Source organism: Pelobates fuscus, chromosome 3, assembly GCF_036172605.1.
Source record: "Pelobates fuscus isolate aPelFus1 chromosome 3, aPelFus1.pri, whole genome shotgun sequence".
NCBI classification, from domain to species: Eukaryota; Metazoa; Chordata; class Amphibia; order Anura; family Pelobatidae; genus Pelobates; species Pelobates fuscus.
In genome coordinates this window covers 345,322,419-345,342,361 of record NC_086319.1, presented here as the reverse complement: position 1 = coordinate 345,342,361, position 19,943 = coordinate 345,322,419, and the positions used below count along the sequence as shown (strand labels likewise).

At 38.7% G+C, this 19,943-nt stretch overlaps 1 protein-coding gene across 10 annotated transcripts in view; it reads right to left on the bottom strand.

Moving 5' to 3' along the window:
• Positions 1-19,943, bottom strand: part of TJP1 (tight junction protein 1) — a 512,314-nt gene that overhangs the window by 35,314 nt on the left and 457,057 nt on the right. For all 10 annotated transcript variants that reach the window (XM_063449129.1, XM_063449130.1, XM_063449132.1 and 7 more), the window contains 6 exons: positions 19,052-19,331; positions 16,338-16,441; positions 12,203-12,371; positions 11,402-11,546; positions 2,510-2,652; positions 1,210-1,315 (listed from right to left, as the gene is read on the bottom strand). In XM_063449129.1, coding sequence (XP_063305199.1) covers positions 1,210-1,315; positions 2,510-2,652; positions 11,402-11,546; positions 12,203-12,371; positions 16,338-16,441; positions 19,052-19,331 — 947 coding nt within the window. The remainder of the gene's footprint in view (positions 1-1,209; positions 1,316-2,509; positions 2,653-11,401; positions 11,547-12,202; positions 12,372-16,337; positions 16,442-19,051; positions 19,332-19,943) is intronic.

Here is a 19,943-nt window from a genome sequence, read left to right as displayed (position 1 = left end):
ACTGGGAGCTGACAGAGGTGCTGAATGGACCGGCGCGGAGGAGAAGGGAGCTGACAGGAGCTGCAGGAGAGGTAAGCGCTCTCTGCCAGCCCCCAGTCTGTATTATGGCAATGTAAATTACCATAATACAGACATTGACTCGGGTATAAGCCGAGTTGGGGTTTTTCAGCACAAAAAATGTGCTGAAAAACTCGGCTTATACTCGAGTATATACGGTAAATCAATATATACCTCCTGCTGATAATCTGTGAGTAACAATTTGTGAAAAATGGAACAAGGGTTTAAAAAATTAAATGAAAGATTTTTCACAATTTGGGCAGAATTGTTAAAAACAGGTCACACATTAAAATAAAAAGATTTGGACACAGATGCAGATCCAATAGAGTCAGACAGTTATTCACGCCAGGTACCTGTATTTTTATTGGATTCATTCTTGCTCTGGAAACAGAGTGGGGCTGGTGTTTGTAAGAGCTGAGAGCAGCTTCAGAGTTGCAGTTGGCAGCAAGAAGCACAGATGCAGGTAGCTCTAAACAGAGCAGCATCCAGCAAAAAAAGAGGAAGTAGCAGGGGGAGCAGACATATGAAGAGAGACTCGGGGAGAGAAATTGGCATGGAGAGCAGTGAGTGGTAGAGGACTCTCATAATGGAGATGACAGAGAGGGGCAGTGACAAGAGATATGTTTAATCAAGTAAGTTGAGAAATAAGTTGGGAAAGAAAAGGGGCTCAGAAAAGTGAAAGGAAAGTTGTTCATTAAGTCAGAACTCAAAATGTCAAGTCTAACATTAATGAGAATGGAAATTGCAGCCGCATATCTACATATACAAGAAGAGCAGAATATACATGTAATAGTTCTCCTCTATAAATCTGTCGGCCTGACTTGTGGTTATGCAGGAGTTATAGGTAGATTTTTACCAATTTTACGGATTTAAACTACAGATGCCACGCTCTATTTAATGCCATTTTTTGCTAGCTGCAGGCTTAATTTGTACACTTTCAAACAGCACTGAGGAGTCTCACAGACAGGGGTGAGTCCAAAGCACAGAGCGGAATGTCCATCCCACAATGGTGACGGGTTAAGAGGAAATTGTGAGCCTCTATTATAGCATAAAAACATTGAAATGCAAATGATCCAAGTAAAAATATGTTCATCTTCGGGAACAAACATGTATGACTGTTTGCAGACTTTTACAAGAATCTGTGTAAATTACCGTAACATGCCATCTTCATGCGTAGAATTGTGAAATGGCCCGTCAGATGGACTAACCGGTAAATCCACATCTGGCTGTCCAGGCTGAGCATATACTGGTTTAGGTTCTAAAAAGAGAGAAAGTAAACAAAAGTAAAATAAATATAATTTCCAAAGCTTTTCAACATGAAGCATCTCGGTAATGGATTCGTTTTTTTATAAAGAAGAGGATCAACTTTCAAGGAGCACTATAGTATTAAAACCACCAGTTACGTGGCTTGTCTCCACCCCCCCCTGTGATGGCCGAGTGGTTAAAAATCCAATGGGGTCTCCCCGCACAGGTTCAAATCCTGTTCACAGCGGGATAGATTTCTGTTTTTAAAGTTGAAAATGTGATTATGATAGATAAAATTGCATATTAAGAATCTGCGTAAAGTGATGTTAGTATGTGATGTCCTAAAAATGTGCATGTTGAAATAAATGACTGGATTAGGTCAGCAGCAAATGAGAAGATGGGCTGTTGGCTCCCTTCACTTTTATGAATGTCTGGATAGCACAGTGGCAAAAGAGCAGATTCAAGAAGCCAAAGTCCAGGGTTCAAATCCCCTGCTGGGCACTCCTTGGCCTGTATTTGTGGGAGGGGCTTAAATTAAATCACTCCCCTATATAAGGGACACCCCTTACCTAACTCATATCGCTTGAGGTCAGCATCAGAATGACCCTCCCACTCCTTATTTTTCAACACTTTCTCTTAACACAGTAAAGGAGTTTAAGCATGCGTGGGATAGGCATAAGGCTATCCTAACTATAAGATAAGGCCAGAGACTAATGAAAGTATTTAGAAAATTGGGCTGACTAGATGGGCCGAATGGTTCTTATCTGCCATCACATTCTATGTTTCTATGTGAGGATTACACTGAAAAGGAATACTGTAGCTTTAGAGATACAAACACATATTCCCCTACCTACTTATGAGTCCGTCTGTTGGTCCGTCCCCTCAGAGAGTTTACCATTACTTATTTTCAGCTCCACCTCCCAGGCCAAGATCATCAAGACCAATGACATGAGCCAATCCATTGAGAGGGGGGGCGCAAATGCGTGAGATCAGTAAATCTCAGCAAATTCTTTCAGCATTTCATTTAGAACCAAGTCTGATTTGGATGTATTTTGTGGGCCTTTAACATCTACTATTAAAATGATGGAGATCATCAAGTAGGTTACTGAAGAGGGTTTTACAGACTAATTATGTTTGGTCTTATGACTATTATCATATCTACTACAAATCAGTAAATAAAATAAATACAGCTAAATCTTTGTTTTACCTGGAAGAGGAGGTGTTTGCTTATCTGTTTTTTCCACTAATGACTCCTCTGTGGTCCTGGAAAGTGGTAAACTATTTGTATTTTTAACAGGTGTAGAAATGGCTCCAGGCTTTGCAACTCTTTCATCCTCTCGACTTCGGGTACTGTATGAGGAGAGGAGAAAGAAAAATAAAATATAACATTTAAAAGACATTTATCTAACACAACACGGACAATCAGGAACAGGAGTACCATGAATTTCCCTGGACTGACTGAATGCGATTCAGCAAATAACGTCGGAAGAGGGAGGAGAGAGCCTGGCGCTGGAGAAAGGCAAGTGTTTATCCCCTTCCTCCCCCTAGAGCCCGGCGGGAGGGGGGGAACCTATTAACACAATAGTGCCAGGAAAACGAGTTTGTTTTCCTAGCATTATAGTGGTCCTTTAAGCAACTTTTAACAATGTCAATATATTGTAGAAGAAATATATTTAAAAAATTCCAACACAGAATAAGGACAATAATGGTGATGTAATGTCTATGCCCACATTAAGATGCATAAATGTATTTACTAGAAAGCAACTGTAAGAAAGACAGATAACTCTTGAAAAAAGTATGGATGTCTTAGGAGCCCCCTAAAGAGGTTACATGCCAAACACCAGTACAGTAATAATGGGCTCTCAGGATCTATTCACCGCTTCACTAAAGTATAATAAGCAATTCTGGGGGAAATGTTTTAAAAAGGTAATAAGCTGGAACAGTCCATAGGTTTCTATGGCAGCAGTCCCAGTTCTAGAAAACTGTCCCAGAATTTCTCTTAAAAAAACACAAATACTCTAAATAGTGCATCAGAACTTCAGAATATGGAACAAGACGGGATAATGATTTATGCTTAAACATGTGGTGGTGTTACGGCGATACTGTAAATTTTAAATACAGAACAATTGGATGAACCAGCCCTCTAGAATGACGTTATAGAATTATTTAGTAGAGTCCAGCAGTGTGGAAAGTCGAAATTGTGTCCCAAAAGGTGTTGACAAATGGCTAAGTAGCCAGCACTCTAGAGAAAAAAATGAAGATGCTTTATTTCGCAGTGCGAGTAGAGATATTTTGATTTGTAAGGGATTCTACTAGAAGCCTATACATTTGCTAGTGACAGCTCTAATGGTCATGATAAAAATCTATGTAGATTAAAACTGCGATGAAAAGTTACACTTGGATCTAGGGAGAAGGATTGTCAAATCCTAAAAGAAATGGAGCCTATACGTCTGCAGGGTTTGCAGTGTATCTGACATGATCACGCCATCAAAGAGCACAGATTTTAAACAAATCAAAACCCTGCCTTAGAGAACCTCAGCAATAATCGTGACAAAACCGTCAATCACTTGCCTACATTTGCTTTCATTATGTTTCCATAGCTGTATAAGTCTTGAACTGCATTATAAGGATTGCTGTGCCATAATTCTGGAAGACAGCTTGTAACCTTGTTGTCCTTTATTAACTATAATTACAGGAAACATGTTTCCCGGAAAGATAACTTTTTTTTTTGCTCGTTGGTCAATAGAGAACAAGCCTGGGCAGAAAGATAAAGCAGGCATGTTTTTTTGTTTTTTTTAGATGGGTGGGACATTTTGTATGATACAATAGGCTGTCATGTTGGCACAGCTGCAAGAAAATTTTCCATATACAGTGGTACCTCGGTTTACAAACGCCGCGGTTAACATAATTTTCGGTTTGCAAAAGAAAATCCATTGAAAATAATGCCTCAGTTTACCCAAAAAAATCTGCAATACAAAAAGCAAGTTTCCCCAAGATGCATTGCGCCTGGGAGAAATTTAGCACCGCCCCTGTGCATGCTGGAGTACATGGGTAGCACGTGGCATCGAGTGTTGGTGTTGGAGCGGCTTTTGCATTGAGTTTTGGAGGAAATGTTTTTCAGTGGTTTGAGGACTTTTTGGAACTTTTTTGGTTCATTTCTCAAGCGGTGGAAAGGTAGGGAGCTGAGCTTCATCATTTGCATGCCTTTTACAGTGTGTTCTGCATTGTAGGTTAGTTTCCATGCCAGCTCATTTTGACTTTTTTTCTGACCTCCAGAACGGATTAATTGATTTTTTTCCGGTTTACAACTTTTTCGCAATTAAGAAACGCCCCGGAGAACGCATTAAATTCATAAACCCAGGTACCACTGTTATTAAAGCCATTTACATACTGAAATAAAAAAAGCAATCATTAAAGGACCACTATAGGGTCAGGAACACAAACGTGTATTCCTGACCATATAGTGTTAAAACCACCATCTAGCCCTTCTGGGCCCCTCATGCCTCCATAAATATAGTAAAAATCTTACTGTATTCAAGCTTGAAGCTGTAACTCTGCATGCTGTTAAACTCAGAAAAACAAGCAGTGTGCTGACATCAGAAGTGGTGGCCAGATCCAATCACAATGCTTCCCCATAGGATTGGCTGAGACTGGCAAGGAGGCAGATCAGGGGCAGAGCCAGCATGATTCAAACACAGCCCTGGCCAATCAGCATCTCCTCATAGAGTTGAATTGAATCAATGAATCTCTATGAGGAAAGCTCAGTGTCTGCATGCAGAGGGAGGAGATACTGAATGTTTGGATGCATTTTAGGCAGCCATGACCCAGGAAGGATCTCTAACAGCCATCTGAGGAGTGGCCAGTGAAGTTATCACTGGGCTGTAATGTAAACAATGCATTTTCTCTGAAAAGACAGTGTTTACAGCAAAAGGCGTGAAGGTAATGATTCTACTCACCAGAACAAATTCAATAAGCTGTAGTTGTTCTGGTGACTATAGTGTCCCTTTAAGGGATACAGTTTACCCCAAAATAAACAAAAACAATTAATGACTAAAGTATAAAACAAGTCACACCCTCTTTGGTCAACAAGTCCAAAGACGTACACTAGTTACATAGTGAAATATCGCTCTGAGCAAACAAACACTTTGAGACCCATTAGCCAATTCCTATTGCTGTATAAATTATTATTTTTTTGCATATGGACAGCCTTGATGCTACAGATGCTAGCGAACTACAGAAGGCAGAGTGTCATTGCAAATAAAGTTCACAATGTCTGTGAAGCCAAAGAAGGCCCTTACAGATCTAGACCCTGTGACATTCTAAAGGATCCTCACCCTATAAAATTAAAAGTGACGTTTAAACCCCAATTTTATTTATTTATTTTTATTTTATTTATTTTTTACTCCAAACCCGATATCTTCTAGTAAGGACCATCCTCTCCTACAGACCTTACCCAGGTTCAGGACAAAATAACTGAACTGGGATAAGAGAATATTTTGTTTATGCAGTTATTTTGTCCCAACGTGTTCTCTAAACATGAATAGTCAGAACTGATCAAGAAATTTCCGATTTTAAGATAGGGCAGCTGAGCAGGACAATTTCCCAATGGGACTAGAAATTTCTTGATCAGTTTCTGACCATTTCCAGTTCAGTGCATGTAAGATAAGCGAATGATCAGCGTGGCCCATCAGAAAAGCCTCCTACAATAAATGATTTATAATTACAGCATGCACTTTCTCTGTGGTGTTGAATAGATACTGCATGTGCACCCAGAAACACATGACTGACTTTGCATATGAAAACGAATGCATGTGAATTGTTAGTGTGTTGAGTTAAACAGCTCCAGAAGGAAAGCATTGCAGCTGGGAATAACCCCTACATAAGTCACTTTCACAAAAAAAGAAAATTCTAATTAAGGAGGAGGTTTCCAGATCATAGATGAAAAAAATAAAAAGTGCGGGAACAGCAGAATGCTATTTAAATGCTGGAAATTCAGTGATAAACCGCACACGGGTGGATATCACCTTCTGAACGTGTAGGAATTATGTGGGACTAAGCTAGCAATCTGTCTTCATTTCTAGGTGACAACTTGTACAAAATTAAAGCTATTCCCATGAGTCACCAAAAGGTGTTATTGCAGTTGCGTCTATGTGTTCTGACAGCATGCTTATACTTTCAACATCTGTGATATGTCAGGGAGATTTGTTCAATAGGGCCAACACTGCTGTAATTTTACATTTGCCCCTCAGTCAAAATATGGGAGTCAGGTTCACAGAATACAGCTCGCTTCTTTAACAAACTGTTTTCAAACATCAATCAGCAAATGCATCAAAACATACACAGAATGCTTCTTAAACATGAAGCAAAATAGAATTACTGAGGATTAGAGGCAGAATCACTTGCTGTATTTTATCAAGAAAAATAATACAGATAGAGGTTTAACAAAAAAAAAAAGTGTAATTTGCCCAAGATTGCAAGGAGACAAGGGATACTGAACTAAAAAGTGTCTCTAAAAGATAACGTGTATTCATTTAGAAGAGTAAAAGTCTGAAGGTGTTCTGTTACCAGCTGCAGTAAGCTTATGGTATATTGATTCTCACAAAAATAATGCAGTTATAACAACAAACAGGATATTTATCCCAGCAAATATTTTTCCCAATACAGTTTCTGCAAGAAGAGCCCCTAACCATAGATACTGTGCTCCAAATGTATTTTACTAAAACTAGAATATTGTTGGGCATTTCTGGACAACAATATAGGCAGGCTTTTTATTTTCGTTTCTGGTCTAAACCCCAGCAGTGTCTACGCAGAACCTTACCCTATTATACACCATTATGTAAAAATTGAAAATGCAAATAGATGGGTAATGTGTGCAAATATATGTGTGAGTAATCCATTCATATGTGCAATGTGTTAATGGATGCTTGTGTGTAAAGCATATGTATGTTATAAAAGTGGAATGAAAATCATTTATCACGCAGGAGAGGTGGAGAGACCTTCTCTTCGTATTGTTGTGTGTTCAAGTATATAGATGTTAATCTACACCGGTGACAGGCAGTTAAGAGGTTATGCTACTATTATTACAGTAGAGAGCCTGGTGGCATATAACACCCTTCAAGGGAACCAAGAGGGAAGGACACCCTAGGGGCAACCAAATAGAAATGTGGCTTCTCAAAACATTGCAAATCAAAGATTCAATCCCACATCTCCCTGTTTATTGCAGTTGTTTGCCTCAAAGACTAAGAGGTTTCAACATAGTCAAGCAAACCAACATCTCATGCATATAATTCTACTTAATGTGCAGTTAATGAAGAATATCAGCTGTGAATCTTGTAAATCTGTGTTCTTCGGTTTATCTTATTCCTTCATTGCCGTCAATGCATGCTACGTAAAAGTGACCCAGATCTGTGAGTGGACTGTCAAGTTTCAACCTATACCAATTGGAAACCAGTGAAACCTGTTTCTGTCAGTCTTTCCATACCACACAATCCACATGGATCAACTACACCTGGGGTATCTGCCTTTCCGTTCCAGGGATCATATATTGAATGAGCCCAAAGTAACTTTAAAAATAAATATTTTGCGGACAAATGGTGCTTTTATCTAAACGGAATACGAAACTGAAAAAAGTAAAAATAGAGGTACAGAGTGCAACCAATGAGAGAATAAAATGCTATACCCACTTACACTGCTCATGTAACAGAAAACCAAGCATAAAAGGTTTCTATGCCTGTTGGAAATGGCCAGAACACAAAACTTTACAGCCAGTTTATGGCCAGTGGATGGTGACAGCAACTGAACTGACTAGAGTACATATTCAAAGATATTCTACGCACAGGAAGAGAGAAAGCTCCAGGAGAGTGGTTTTCAAGCTAGCAAATTCTAACTATGAATAGTGTGCCATGAATATCAGCGGTGGCTGAAATATAAAGAACAGTCGTATACTATCTGACCATCAAATATACAATAAATATGAAGTAATGTGATCCAACTGAGCCATGGAAAGCAAGCTAGGTAAACTCCTCTCAGACATTCCTGATAGGACACGGGTCATGAAAGAGTTGGGCAAAGTTTGCATGCATGCCATATTTTTGGCAATTGTATCATCTAAAAAGGAACAGAAGCAGAGATCTATTCACCAGCCATCATTGGTGTACACAATATCCACTAGTTGTACAGCTACTTCCAGAACACAAATCTTGCCTGCAGGTTTGTAGCTATAGAAAAGATGTAAAGAGCTACTCATTACCCCAGGTCCACATCATACATCCCACTTCATTTTTAAATGCTTGACCATCTGGGTTACGGACTAAAGTTACATTTACAAGTGAATTCAAAGTGAATTTAAAAAGTTACTCCAACCACATTGAGCACTTCAGTGATTTGAAAAAGATGGTGTCAGTCTGGATGTGCAGTGATTCTTTTTGAAATGCTACATCCAGAGGTATTCGCATTTGTGTGCCAGAGGTTCGTACACCCTGAACTCTGTTCCTGGCTGCCTAATGTCAATGCTATACATATTTTAAGCTGGTTTTCAGTACATTGTCAGACATAATGATTTTCTCCCTTGCAGGCTCTTTGAAGCAGCTCCCTATCCCCTCCTTCTGTGTGCTCACTCCTTCATTCCTTAGATTTAATTTTTGCTTGTTTGTGTTTTAATTAAAAATCCCTCCCTCTAACATAAAATACCGCCTATCCCTGACTCTGAGTGTGTGCATGCGCACCTAGCCAGCTAAACAGATTAATCCCTCAGGAGACCATAAGACGGAGTAGGAAGAACAGCACCGGAAGCTTCATCCAGCCCTGGAGTAACGTTGTATTCCTAGCACTATAGCTCCATCGTGCCTCCCCACCCTAGTGTTTTCCAATGGGGAATTGACAGACACTGAATGTCCTCATGCAGAGCGTGGCCATCAGGAAGTGCCTCTGGTGGCTGTTTGACAGCCAATAAAGGCAGTCTTTACCCTCAAACTGCAATAATTACCATTGCAGGGTTAAGGGGGCAGTGCACCCAGACCACTTCAATGAGCTGAAGAGGTCTGAGTGTCTATAGTGTCCACAACAGTCAAACTGGAAACATTCTCCAAGTAACCTATGTTTCCGGTGCAGCAGTTTTGGCCTTAAATTTGAAATTCACTTAAAATTCCCTTGGAGTTCTTACTTTAGTGAAAAGGTAAGTTGCTGAATTGTTTGAAACGGTGGTCCCTAGATATAGGTTAAAATTAGACATCACATTTGTAACATGAATACATGGCAAAGACTGCAGTTCAAGTCTCAAGTGATGTGACCAAGTTGTTATAAACACATTATTTGTCATTCATTTTTGGTAATAAACCTGTTTGTAGATGCACTGTACATAGGTACATTCCTTTAGGTTATTTGCAGAGAGCTTATTTTAATGTTAACTAGTAGTAATTGCCCAGTTAAGTACAATTACGAGTTCACATAAGTAGCTTAATCACAGCTTATAGGAGCACATTTATATTCTGAGAGGTACTGAGGTCATCCACTTTATGAACATATATGTTAAACTGGATGTCTTAGTTATAAAGATCACTCAGCCTATATATTTTAATAGCTTCTTAAAAGGACAACTGTAACTAGAATTATTTTATTTTTAGAATCCTTGCAGCATGCAATAAAAAGATGCCATTTTTTAAATGAAGTATATGTAAAAAATACCTGAAAATCTGGCCCCTACTTTCATAGAACACTAGATCCCTGTGCCATATCCATACACCTTCAGTAGGACTGAGGTAGAATCCCTAAAATGTATAGTGCAGTCAGCAGGCAAATCGTTCTTCAAATTATCATTCACCTGCAAATAGCAATTACAAGATAATTTGCGATTCCAATGCTTTAGATTGGTTCGGATGAGTTTGGAAAAACCGTGATTTCCTCATCCGAACCAATGTTACAGAATTGGACAGACCGACCACATTTTGCTTTACTAGATATGAGAATTGCCAATGCGGTTTGCCAATTGGAATTCGAACCTGGCAGCCCCCACATGGCGATGGCTGATGACATCAGCGTTCTGTGCAGGGAGTGAAGCAAGAGCCTCCGTCCAACCAAAGGTGTATGAAATGGCACAGGGATCTAGATTTTCAGGTATTTTTACATATGCTTCATTAAAAAAATAAAAAAATAAAAAATGCCATATCTTTATTACATGCTGCAATGATTCTTATAATAAAAAAATCCAAAACATTCTAGTAACAGCTGTTCTTCAAGTGTAAGCATCTACTCTAAAAGCTTGTGCAACAAAGAACATGTATATTGCCCCTATCTCCTATACACAGATCACTATTTTTATGAGTATATACATTCATTAGGTACCATAAAAAAAAAAACTACTGAATTGTCCATCTGTTGGGAGGTAGGTGCCTCTAAGCTAAGTTTCCAATGTGGACTTCTCTCTTGTACAGCCAATGTTTTGAGTATACACGAATCACATTCTTTCACAGTAATAAATCTCACACTAATATGCACATAATGGTATCAGGGTTCCATAGTAATAAAACCCCACAGAAATGGATCACAGAAGCACAAAGTAATAAATCTCACAGTAATGTACAGCATATATTATACATCACAGATTGTGAGATTATGGCCTGCTTCAGTAATACTACTACATACACACTGTATATAGCTTTAAAGTAGACAACATTTCTAAGTTTCACAGCCATGTGCCTCTGTATAGAGTACTAACAAACAAAAAAAACAGGTAAGATTTGCTAAACGGTTTGCCCCATTACTGGAGAACTGGGCCAGGGTATAACCAGTACAGCAGGCAATAGTGGTTATGATGTCTGTAGTAATGCTTTTATAAATATATATTTTTTTATTCCGTTCAGTTTATATTTTGGCAGGTTCTACACACAGACTCCCTAAAAGTCCACTCTGATGAACAAATCAGTACATGCCTTTTTACAGGTAAAACCAGGGATAAAAAGATTATTCAGAGCAGAATAAGTTGAGTAGTTCCCAGGTGCACAGGCACATACCAGAATCTCCGCAAATTGCTGGCAAGATTAATCACACGGTAAACCTTTAAAATTAACAAAAAAATTTAAATATACACCACAGATGTCATCACCTGCTGTTGCTGTGCTGTTGTGGAGAATGTCTGGAATGGTCTGAAGGCTCTGATCTCTGGTCAGGAGACCGTGAACGGCTGCGACGAGGCCTGTCATGTGAACGGTTGGAATGATCTGATGCCAGTGACTGAATTTCCGAAATGTCTGTTAAATAAACGGATTGTATTTAATGAACTGGTACAAGGAACAACCTGAAAGATGTGGCATGCCATACATTATATGAAAGATCATCATTATTGCATTGTAGTCTGGCTGCACTAACCTTGAACAAGTGCTAGACTGCCATACATGAACAAAATGTCTCACCATGATAACACAGGAACAGATTGTTTGGGGCACAGACACACAATAGTAAACATGCTTTTAACAGTTTTAGCATCATGTAAATGTGGTTTAAATATTTCTATGTAAATGTGTTTAAGAAAAGTATGTAATGCTTTTTTAAGATTCAAGTGATAGCTCTCTGTAAACAATTATTTTATTAATAGGCAACAATAATATTAGAGATAAAATATTGTCTTAATTGCTGCTACTCAAATAATGGGGTGTTTTACATAAAATGAGGGAACATTATTGAAAAATAACACTGATGTTAAAAAAGGTCTTAAATGTATTATTTACTAAAATATAGAAAAAGAAAACACAAATTTCTTACATCAGTCCACCAGATAGCCCAATATGTGACTCATCTATGTTTTAGTTGGTATTTATATATTTAGCATATTATTTGTGTGCATCCCATGTTTGTTATTATTTGAAAGCACTAACCACTTTCCAGAATTAACGAGCTTACAACTTACCATCTCTCTCAGATGCATTTGCAGAATGAAGGCTGTCATCTAGATCTGGGACATTAAGCAGAGTTGCCTTCTCATCTCTTTGAACTACCATTTTTAACTTGCCCTTTGACCTTTCTATCAATGTTTTTGCATCGGACAAAGACATATTTTCAGTGACTGTTCCATTAATCTGCAAGTGAACAACGAAACGATTATAGGTTATTCATGCAAATATTAATGCTTTTAAAAGTACATTACTTCCACATGATTGCGTGGAGCAGATCAAGTAAACACAGAACAAGTAATGATGAGATTCTCCAGCACATTCTGCAGCTATGAAACCTTCAGTGTGGGAAACAGGGTGGGGCCTGAAACATTTTTGTTTCATCAAACAAGGGGAAAAACATATAGGGGAAAAAAATATAGGGAAAAAAGCAACATGATAAGGGGGGGGAAACAAGCAACTTTAAAGGGAACCAACATGCTAGCCGAGACCATATCTCTAAAATAATGCATCACATAGAAAATGCCTTAACAATATGCAAAAATAAAATGAAATTAAAATGATAAACAGGAAAAAAGGATATATGTGCACATTCCTCAATTCTGCAGCATAGGCAAATGAGAGAGCAATCAAAAGCAAAAAGAGGTTCCATAAAAATGTTTCTCATTCTGGTTTAGGTGTTACTCTTAGGATCATATCCAAAAAGTCAGCTTTAGTGGTTAAGATGCCAGGAGTGTTGTGGTCAGGTTCTTATCTGGGTCCCCACAAGGCTCAAAGGTTTCTACTATGTTTGGTGACACTCTTTCAGATTCTGCAGAGCTGCAGAACCCAATCGCAATCATTGGCTAAGAGTGCCAGCAAACTGCTCTCTGCCAATGAATAGCACACTGTGCAAACAATTTTGCACAGAATTGACATTAGCTAGCCCAGAACACTTGTTCTAGAATCTAGGCTGTCTAAAGATGCTTCTATGATGCTGGCTAAGGTGGAGTTACACATTCGGAAGTCAAGGGGTTAAACGTATATGCCGAGTTTACAGACTGAAGTGGCCAAGATGCTGGGAGTAACCCTTGAAGTAAAATGGGTGATTAAGGGACAGCAAAGAAAGAAGGGTACATTTTTCCATTTTACCATTTGTTCAGCCTTGCTTTACAAATTAAATATAAATTCAAGCATACAAAAAAAAAAAAAAAAAAAAAAATCAGGGGGGAGGGAGTGTCATTCAAAGCAAAAACATTTCTGAATTTGTTAACCACATCTAAATAGGTAATAATAGATTCCTTGCAGTGTCTGTTGTTACTGATACTGGGACAGCACTAATAAAGATACAACGTTGCAATATGCCAAGAGAAGAGAACCCCCTGCACTGTGCTATCCCTATTGTGATGCAGAGCAAAGCGGCCTCGAGAATCTCAGTCAGTGATTTGGAATCATTCCAAAGGCAGGAATCTGGGTGCATGCTGGTCACATCAGCAATTTCAGCTCTCCATTTTTCATCCACGAATACGCCTGCTACACATCAGAGCAGTTCGGAAATGTGAACTCAGCTACTGTTATTGATCAACATCATTACACATTTTTTAGAAAGTTGCTGCTTCCATGGAGGGATGAGCACAGCTGTGAAACAAGACTGAAATTAATCCAAAACCCAGCATGTGAACAAACCCTCTAAGTAGCAGAGGCATGAGACGTTTGTGTAAACCTGGATTTGGATTTATCTCACCTACAGTGCTAAATGGTTACTAATGCTTCTATATCAAAAACACTTTTTATAAAATGCGTCGGGACATGAATTTTATTGCAATATGAATCGAAAAATGATACGATTGGCAAATTTAGAGAAAACAGTTTGATGCAACGGAGGAAAAAATTCAACCACAATGACTTTAAACTTCCAACAAACTCCTCCGGGAAAAAATTTTTTAAAACAAATATATAAAAACAAAAAGTTACCTGTACCAATAATGCAGAGTTTAACTTGTTGATTCATTAGAACATTACCACCTGGGTTCGCTCTATATTTTCCCACTGTGTACATCTTAGGCATGTTCTGAGCATAGCAGTGACACAGGAAAGAGCATGTTGTACAGCAAATAGAACATGGGAAATGTAATGTACATGTGGATACATAGACTGTTAGATTAATGGGGCCGTTTAACAAAAGCTAAAGTGCTAAGAAAAGTCACTTTATGCAAAGGAAGTAAGTACAGCACCTATATGATGGATACACTAGATTGCCATTATCAAGTACTTTTGCTCAATGTTTTCGAGTCATCAATCAACTGCCTGTAGGTTATGTAGCTCCAAAACCAGTTATCTGTGCCTCATATTCAAAAAGCTCCATCACTTTCCAAAGCCATATAAAAGAGCCATTGGGTTGTCTATTAGACTTCTATTTGTGTTAATGACAACAATTGTATAACAATGCTGCTTAAAGGACCACTATAGGCACCCAGACCACTTCAGCTCAATTAAGTGGTCTGGGTGCCAGGTCCCTCTAGTTTTAACCCTGCAGCTGAAAACATAGCAGTTTCAGAGAAATCCACTGACGGCCACAAGAGGCCGCTTTGAAAAATCACAGGGACAAGACACTGGACGTCCATTGGAAAGCATTGAGTAATTACAAATACAAAAAGATAAGTCCTGCGCTCACTCCCATCAGCGCATGACTTATCTTTTTGTATTTGTATTTACCGTATATACTCTAGTATAAGCACAAACATTTTTTGTGCTGAAAAACCCCAACTCGGCTTATACTCGAGTCACTGTCTGTATTATGGCAATTTATATTGCCATAATACAGACTGGGGGCTGTGTGCGGTTATTTACCTCTCCTGCAGCTCCTGTCAGCTCTCTCCTCCTCCGCGCCGGTCCGTTTAGCACCTCTGTCAGCTCCCAGTGTAAATCTCACGAGAGCCGCGGGGTCATAGTGGGGCTCTCGCAAGACTTACAGCGTGAGCTGACAGAAGAGCTGCACGGACCGACGCGGAGGAGGAGGGAGCTGACAGGAGCTGCAGGAGAGGTAAGCGCTCACTGCCAGCCCCCTTCCCCCCCACTGAACTGCCAATGCCACTGGACCACCAGGGAGTGAGAGCCCCCCTCCCTGCCATGTATCAAGCAGGGAGGGGGTCGAAAAAAATAAATATAATAATAAAATAAAATATTAAAAAATAAATAAAAATAATAAAAAAAATTAATATAACAAAAAAAATTACAATTATTATAATTAAAAAATAATAATAAAAATGCCCACCCCCCACCAAGGCTCTGCATCACACACACTGCACTCATAAACACTGCACTCATACACACACTGTAAATAAATATTCAATTAATATAATTTTTTTAGGATCTAATTTTATTTAGAAATTTACCAGTAGCTGCTGCATTACCCACCCTAGTCTTATACTCTAGTCAATAAGTTTTCCCAGTTTTTTTGGGTAAAATTAGGGGCCTCTGCTTATACTCGAGTATATATGGTACTTTGTATCACACAACCTTGTTACAATGCTGCCACCCATTCCATGTGTTCCCTATTAAGGGTTAATAGGTATATAGGGGTGTATATAAAAATACCCCTCTCTGTCTCATCTTTGCCAGAAGCTCAAGGAAGCAGGCTGAAGGGTCAGTGTAGGACCCGCTTTAGGGGGGTCTGCCTTGACGTTGGCAGGCGGGCATTCCTTTCAATGGCCATTGGAGCAACTAAATGACCTCCATTTGTCTAAATATACATAGGGATTAAGGAGAGAGCGCAGGTAACTTTTTTTCTTAAGCATCGAGTAATGCTTTCCTAAGGGTGGTTTGAATGCGCGCGCGTGCACATATGGTGCAGACATCGGCAGGAGGAGGGGAGGTCACCAGCGCCGGATTAAGGTAAGTGGCTGGAGGGGTTTTAACCCCTTCAGCCCAGCGGGAGGGGGGCCATGAGGATGGGAGGGACCTAATAACCATATAGTGCCAGGAAAACAAGTTGGTTTTCCTGGCACTATAGTGGTCTTTTAACCAGATAGGGAATTAAAAAAACTTAAAAAACAAGATGCCCTTAATGAAATCTTCCACCATCGGCTGCCTCTAATGTACATGTGCATAATAAGCGCAAAGGATACATTATAGCTGTTCATTAACAAGGTTTATAAAATGATCAACACTTACCTTTAATACGACATCTCCTTCCTGAATATTCCCATCTCTTGCTGCCAGGCTGTCTTGAGATATTTCCTTTACAAAAATATGGCTAGCTAATCTTAACCCATATTCTGTAAGAACAATAAAAAAAAGTTTAAGAAACTAGAACAAGTTTTAATGAATGAATAAAAGGCCAAAATACATTGTCTGTAGCATCCTAGACTTGAAAATATAGGAGGAATAATATAGTGGGGTAATAAATATTTTGCAAATGCAAGGAACAATGCAAGTGTATTAATAATAATAATGCATTTCAACATTATCAGTGTTTCTCATCCAATTTTTTATATATTGCAACCTTCCAATCTTTAGGTTCCTTCCTTCATTAACTAATCACTAGGACTACTGCAGTGTGTCTCATTAAACAAGTTGTTTAGTGGAGTTGGAGAATTTCTGCAATCTGCTATTTTAGACAAAATGCTGCCACTCAAATTTCATTTTGCTACAATTCAGAGTTGAGTAAATAACCATTGATTGATGTAATGCCTGGTAGAAATCCACTAGCATACAATAGCCAAAATGTGTGGTTCTGTTAGAGCTAGTGTTTTGTACTTGGAAACCATAACATAAATAAACTACACAACCATTCTCTGCATTAAGAACACCACTCTTAAAGTCTGCAGATTAATACTTAAAGGAACACCATGGTTGACAGAACAACTACAGCTTAATGCAGTTGTTCAGGTGTCTACAGCCTGCAGGTTTTTTTTGTTTTGTTTTTTGGGGGGTGGGGTGAGTTTAATGAAAAGACAGCGTTTACATCACAGCCTACTAACACCTCCAGCGGCAGTCACTCAGGGTTGCTTCCTGGGTCAGTGCTGCAGCACCTATATTCAGCCTCTGAACGCTCCCCTTATAGATGCATTGATTTAATGCATCTCAATAAGGAGATGCTGATTTGCCCAGCGTTTTGCCGCACTTGCAGAATGCTTTCCTATGTGAAAGTAAAACGGTCAAAAGCGGTGCAGTGCTGGAAATAAGGCAAGTAAATTATTTTTGAAAAGGCAGGCAAGCGAGGCCGGTCACCTTAACAGCACTTTTACAACTATAGTTTAAGGAATACAGGTTTATATTCCTGACACTGTAGTCTTCCTTTAATGTTTCATATAAGTTTGCACTGTGAGATGTCTCATGGGGTCACTGTGGCCTTGCAGTAACTATTATTATTTTTAAAGCGCCAACAAACACGCAGCGCTGTACAATGTGGTGGACGTAGGAAGATAAGACCTTGAGGTAAGTACATCGTTATGTTTGATGGTTAATTCACAAGTTCAATGTATAACCTGAAATTGCACCTCACCTGAAAGTGACACACAATTTTAGATATTTTTAAAGATAAGAGCCCTTTGTTGCCAACTAATCTTACAATAACTTAAAAGATAGAGGTGAACTTATACAAAAAAGATATAACAAACACTTTTTGACATGAAGATTACATCAGCAGGATAATTATACCTTGTGTGTGTGTGAAACCTGACATAAATTTAGTGCGATTTCAAATATGAAGCCTATTAAACAGTTGTAAACCCAGTTACAATATATTATTTTATGAATGACTAACAGGGACTCTCCAGTGCCAGGAAAACAAATCCGTTTTCCTGGCACTGCAGAGCCCCCCTCCCTACCACTCCCCATCCCCTGTTGCTGAAGGGGTTAAAACCCTTTCAGTGACTTACCTGAATTCAGCGCTGAAGTCACTCGGCGCTGGGTCAGGCTCCGCTCACGTTCCTGAGGTCGGCGGGGGAGAAGTAATGCACATGCCAAAGCTTTCCTATGGGGATACCAGCGACACTGGAGATCCTCATGCATAGCGTGAGGACGTCCAGCATCGTTTAAAACACTTTTCGTGTTTCTAGAACCCAGAGGTCCCTCTAATGGCTGTCTGATAGACAGCCACTAGAGGAGGACTTAACCCTGCAAGGTAAATATTGCAGTTTATAAAAAAATAAATAAAAATAAAATTAAAAAAAAATTCAATAATTACACTTGCAGGGTTAAGGGTGATGGGAGTTGGCAACCAGACCACTCCAATGGGCAGAAGTGGTCTGGGTGCCTGGAGAGTCCCTTTAATCACAAGGACAGTTCATCTCAAAATGGGAATGAAATCCTTGATGCTAAATTATAAAGGTTATCTTCAAATTACTCAACATTAGGAACATCTTTGTATTCCTAACACTAAAGTGTCCCTTTAAGTGAATGATAGTTGTATTATGTTGGACAGTTTGAAATCAAGTATTTTATTCACTGATTCATGATTTAAGAACAGAATTGTAAACATGGTCCACAATAGAAAAAGTAGAAGAAAAAAAAATAGATTTCTCCACTTTTTGTAAAGCCATAATCACATCATCACAACAGACCCTGAGCCTAAGTCTGCAGGTTTTACAAACCTCTCAGATCCCCGTTAAATTAATACAAAATAACCTGCTTTTTCAGACTCCAAACTGTTAAAAACAATATATTGTATTTGCTTTTACATAAGAATAACACATGAGACTTCTAAATGTTACTGTACTAGTAAAGAATCAAAATTAGGGAATACTAACACTATTAAGAGATTCTAATATACATTGTCCATAAACTGCTATTGGAAGGCTGAGAGAGAAAACCATGCAGGACTGACAATTTTCTTTCCGAACTCAACTGGTACTTGTAAAATGCAGTCTTAAAGCAAAAAGTACCTTCACTTTTTCTAGATTTCACCAAGGTCACTTTGGTAGGTTTTGGGGGCTGATTGGAAGCAATGGATCTTCGGTCTGATCGAGGCGATAAACTTCTCTCTCTGCTCACACTTCTCTCCCTCACCCAGCTCTTTTCACTCCTTCGGCTGGCACCAGGACCACTGAGGGCACTTCTGTGGTCAGGCACCTCATCTTCAAAACTGTCCTCCTCATTCTCAGATACTGGATCTGGTTCAGGACGAGCTACTGGAAGCTGTACTTTTTTCTTCCGCCGAATTGTCTGTATTACAAGTATGAAATCATTTTTATTTTTTTATGTTTTCATTTTCTTTTAAAGGGGAGGTGGCAAGGAGGCAAACTTAGTTCTAAATGTATAAACATGTAAATACCTATATAATAATTACATTTGTTTGTTTCTACATACAAAAACCATTGCCTTCAAATGTACGAGAAGTCCTGAATAAAAAATAAAATCTAAATCACCAAGACCTAGGATGTCAAATCTTTGATGTCAGGACACAAACATTTCGGTGAAGAGGAAAGGGAAACAAAGGGCTCACATGGAGATTATATCACATGCTTAGTGTTTATCAGTTATACAATTAATTGTGTTCAATCAACAAGCAGAATTCAGTCCAAAGAGAGAGGAGTCATATTTGAGTTGCCATATCAGTCTAGTAATGTAGATGCTAAATAATGAAGTATTGAAGTTTCATGCAATTTCTTTTTTATTGGACTAACAACTTTTTAGTGCTGACTTTTTCGGAATTCCTCCCTTAATCAAGTCTAAAAAATGTTTTAAGAATGTAATAATCCATTATTTTGTATCCTGAAAAGAATAACCTAAAAACATTACTTTTTAGTAAAAAAAAAAAAAAAAAAAAATAAGTAA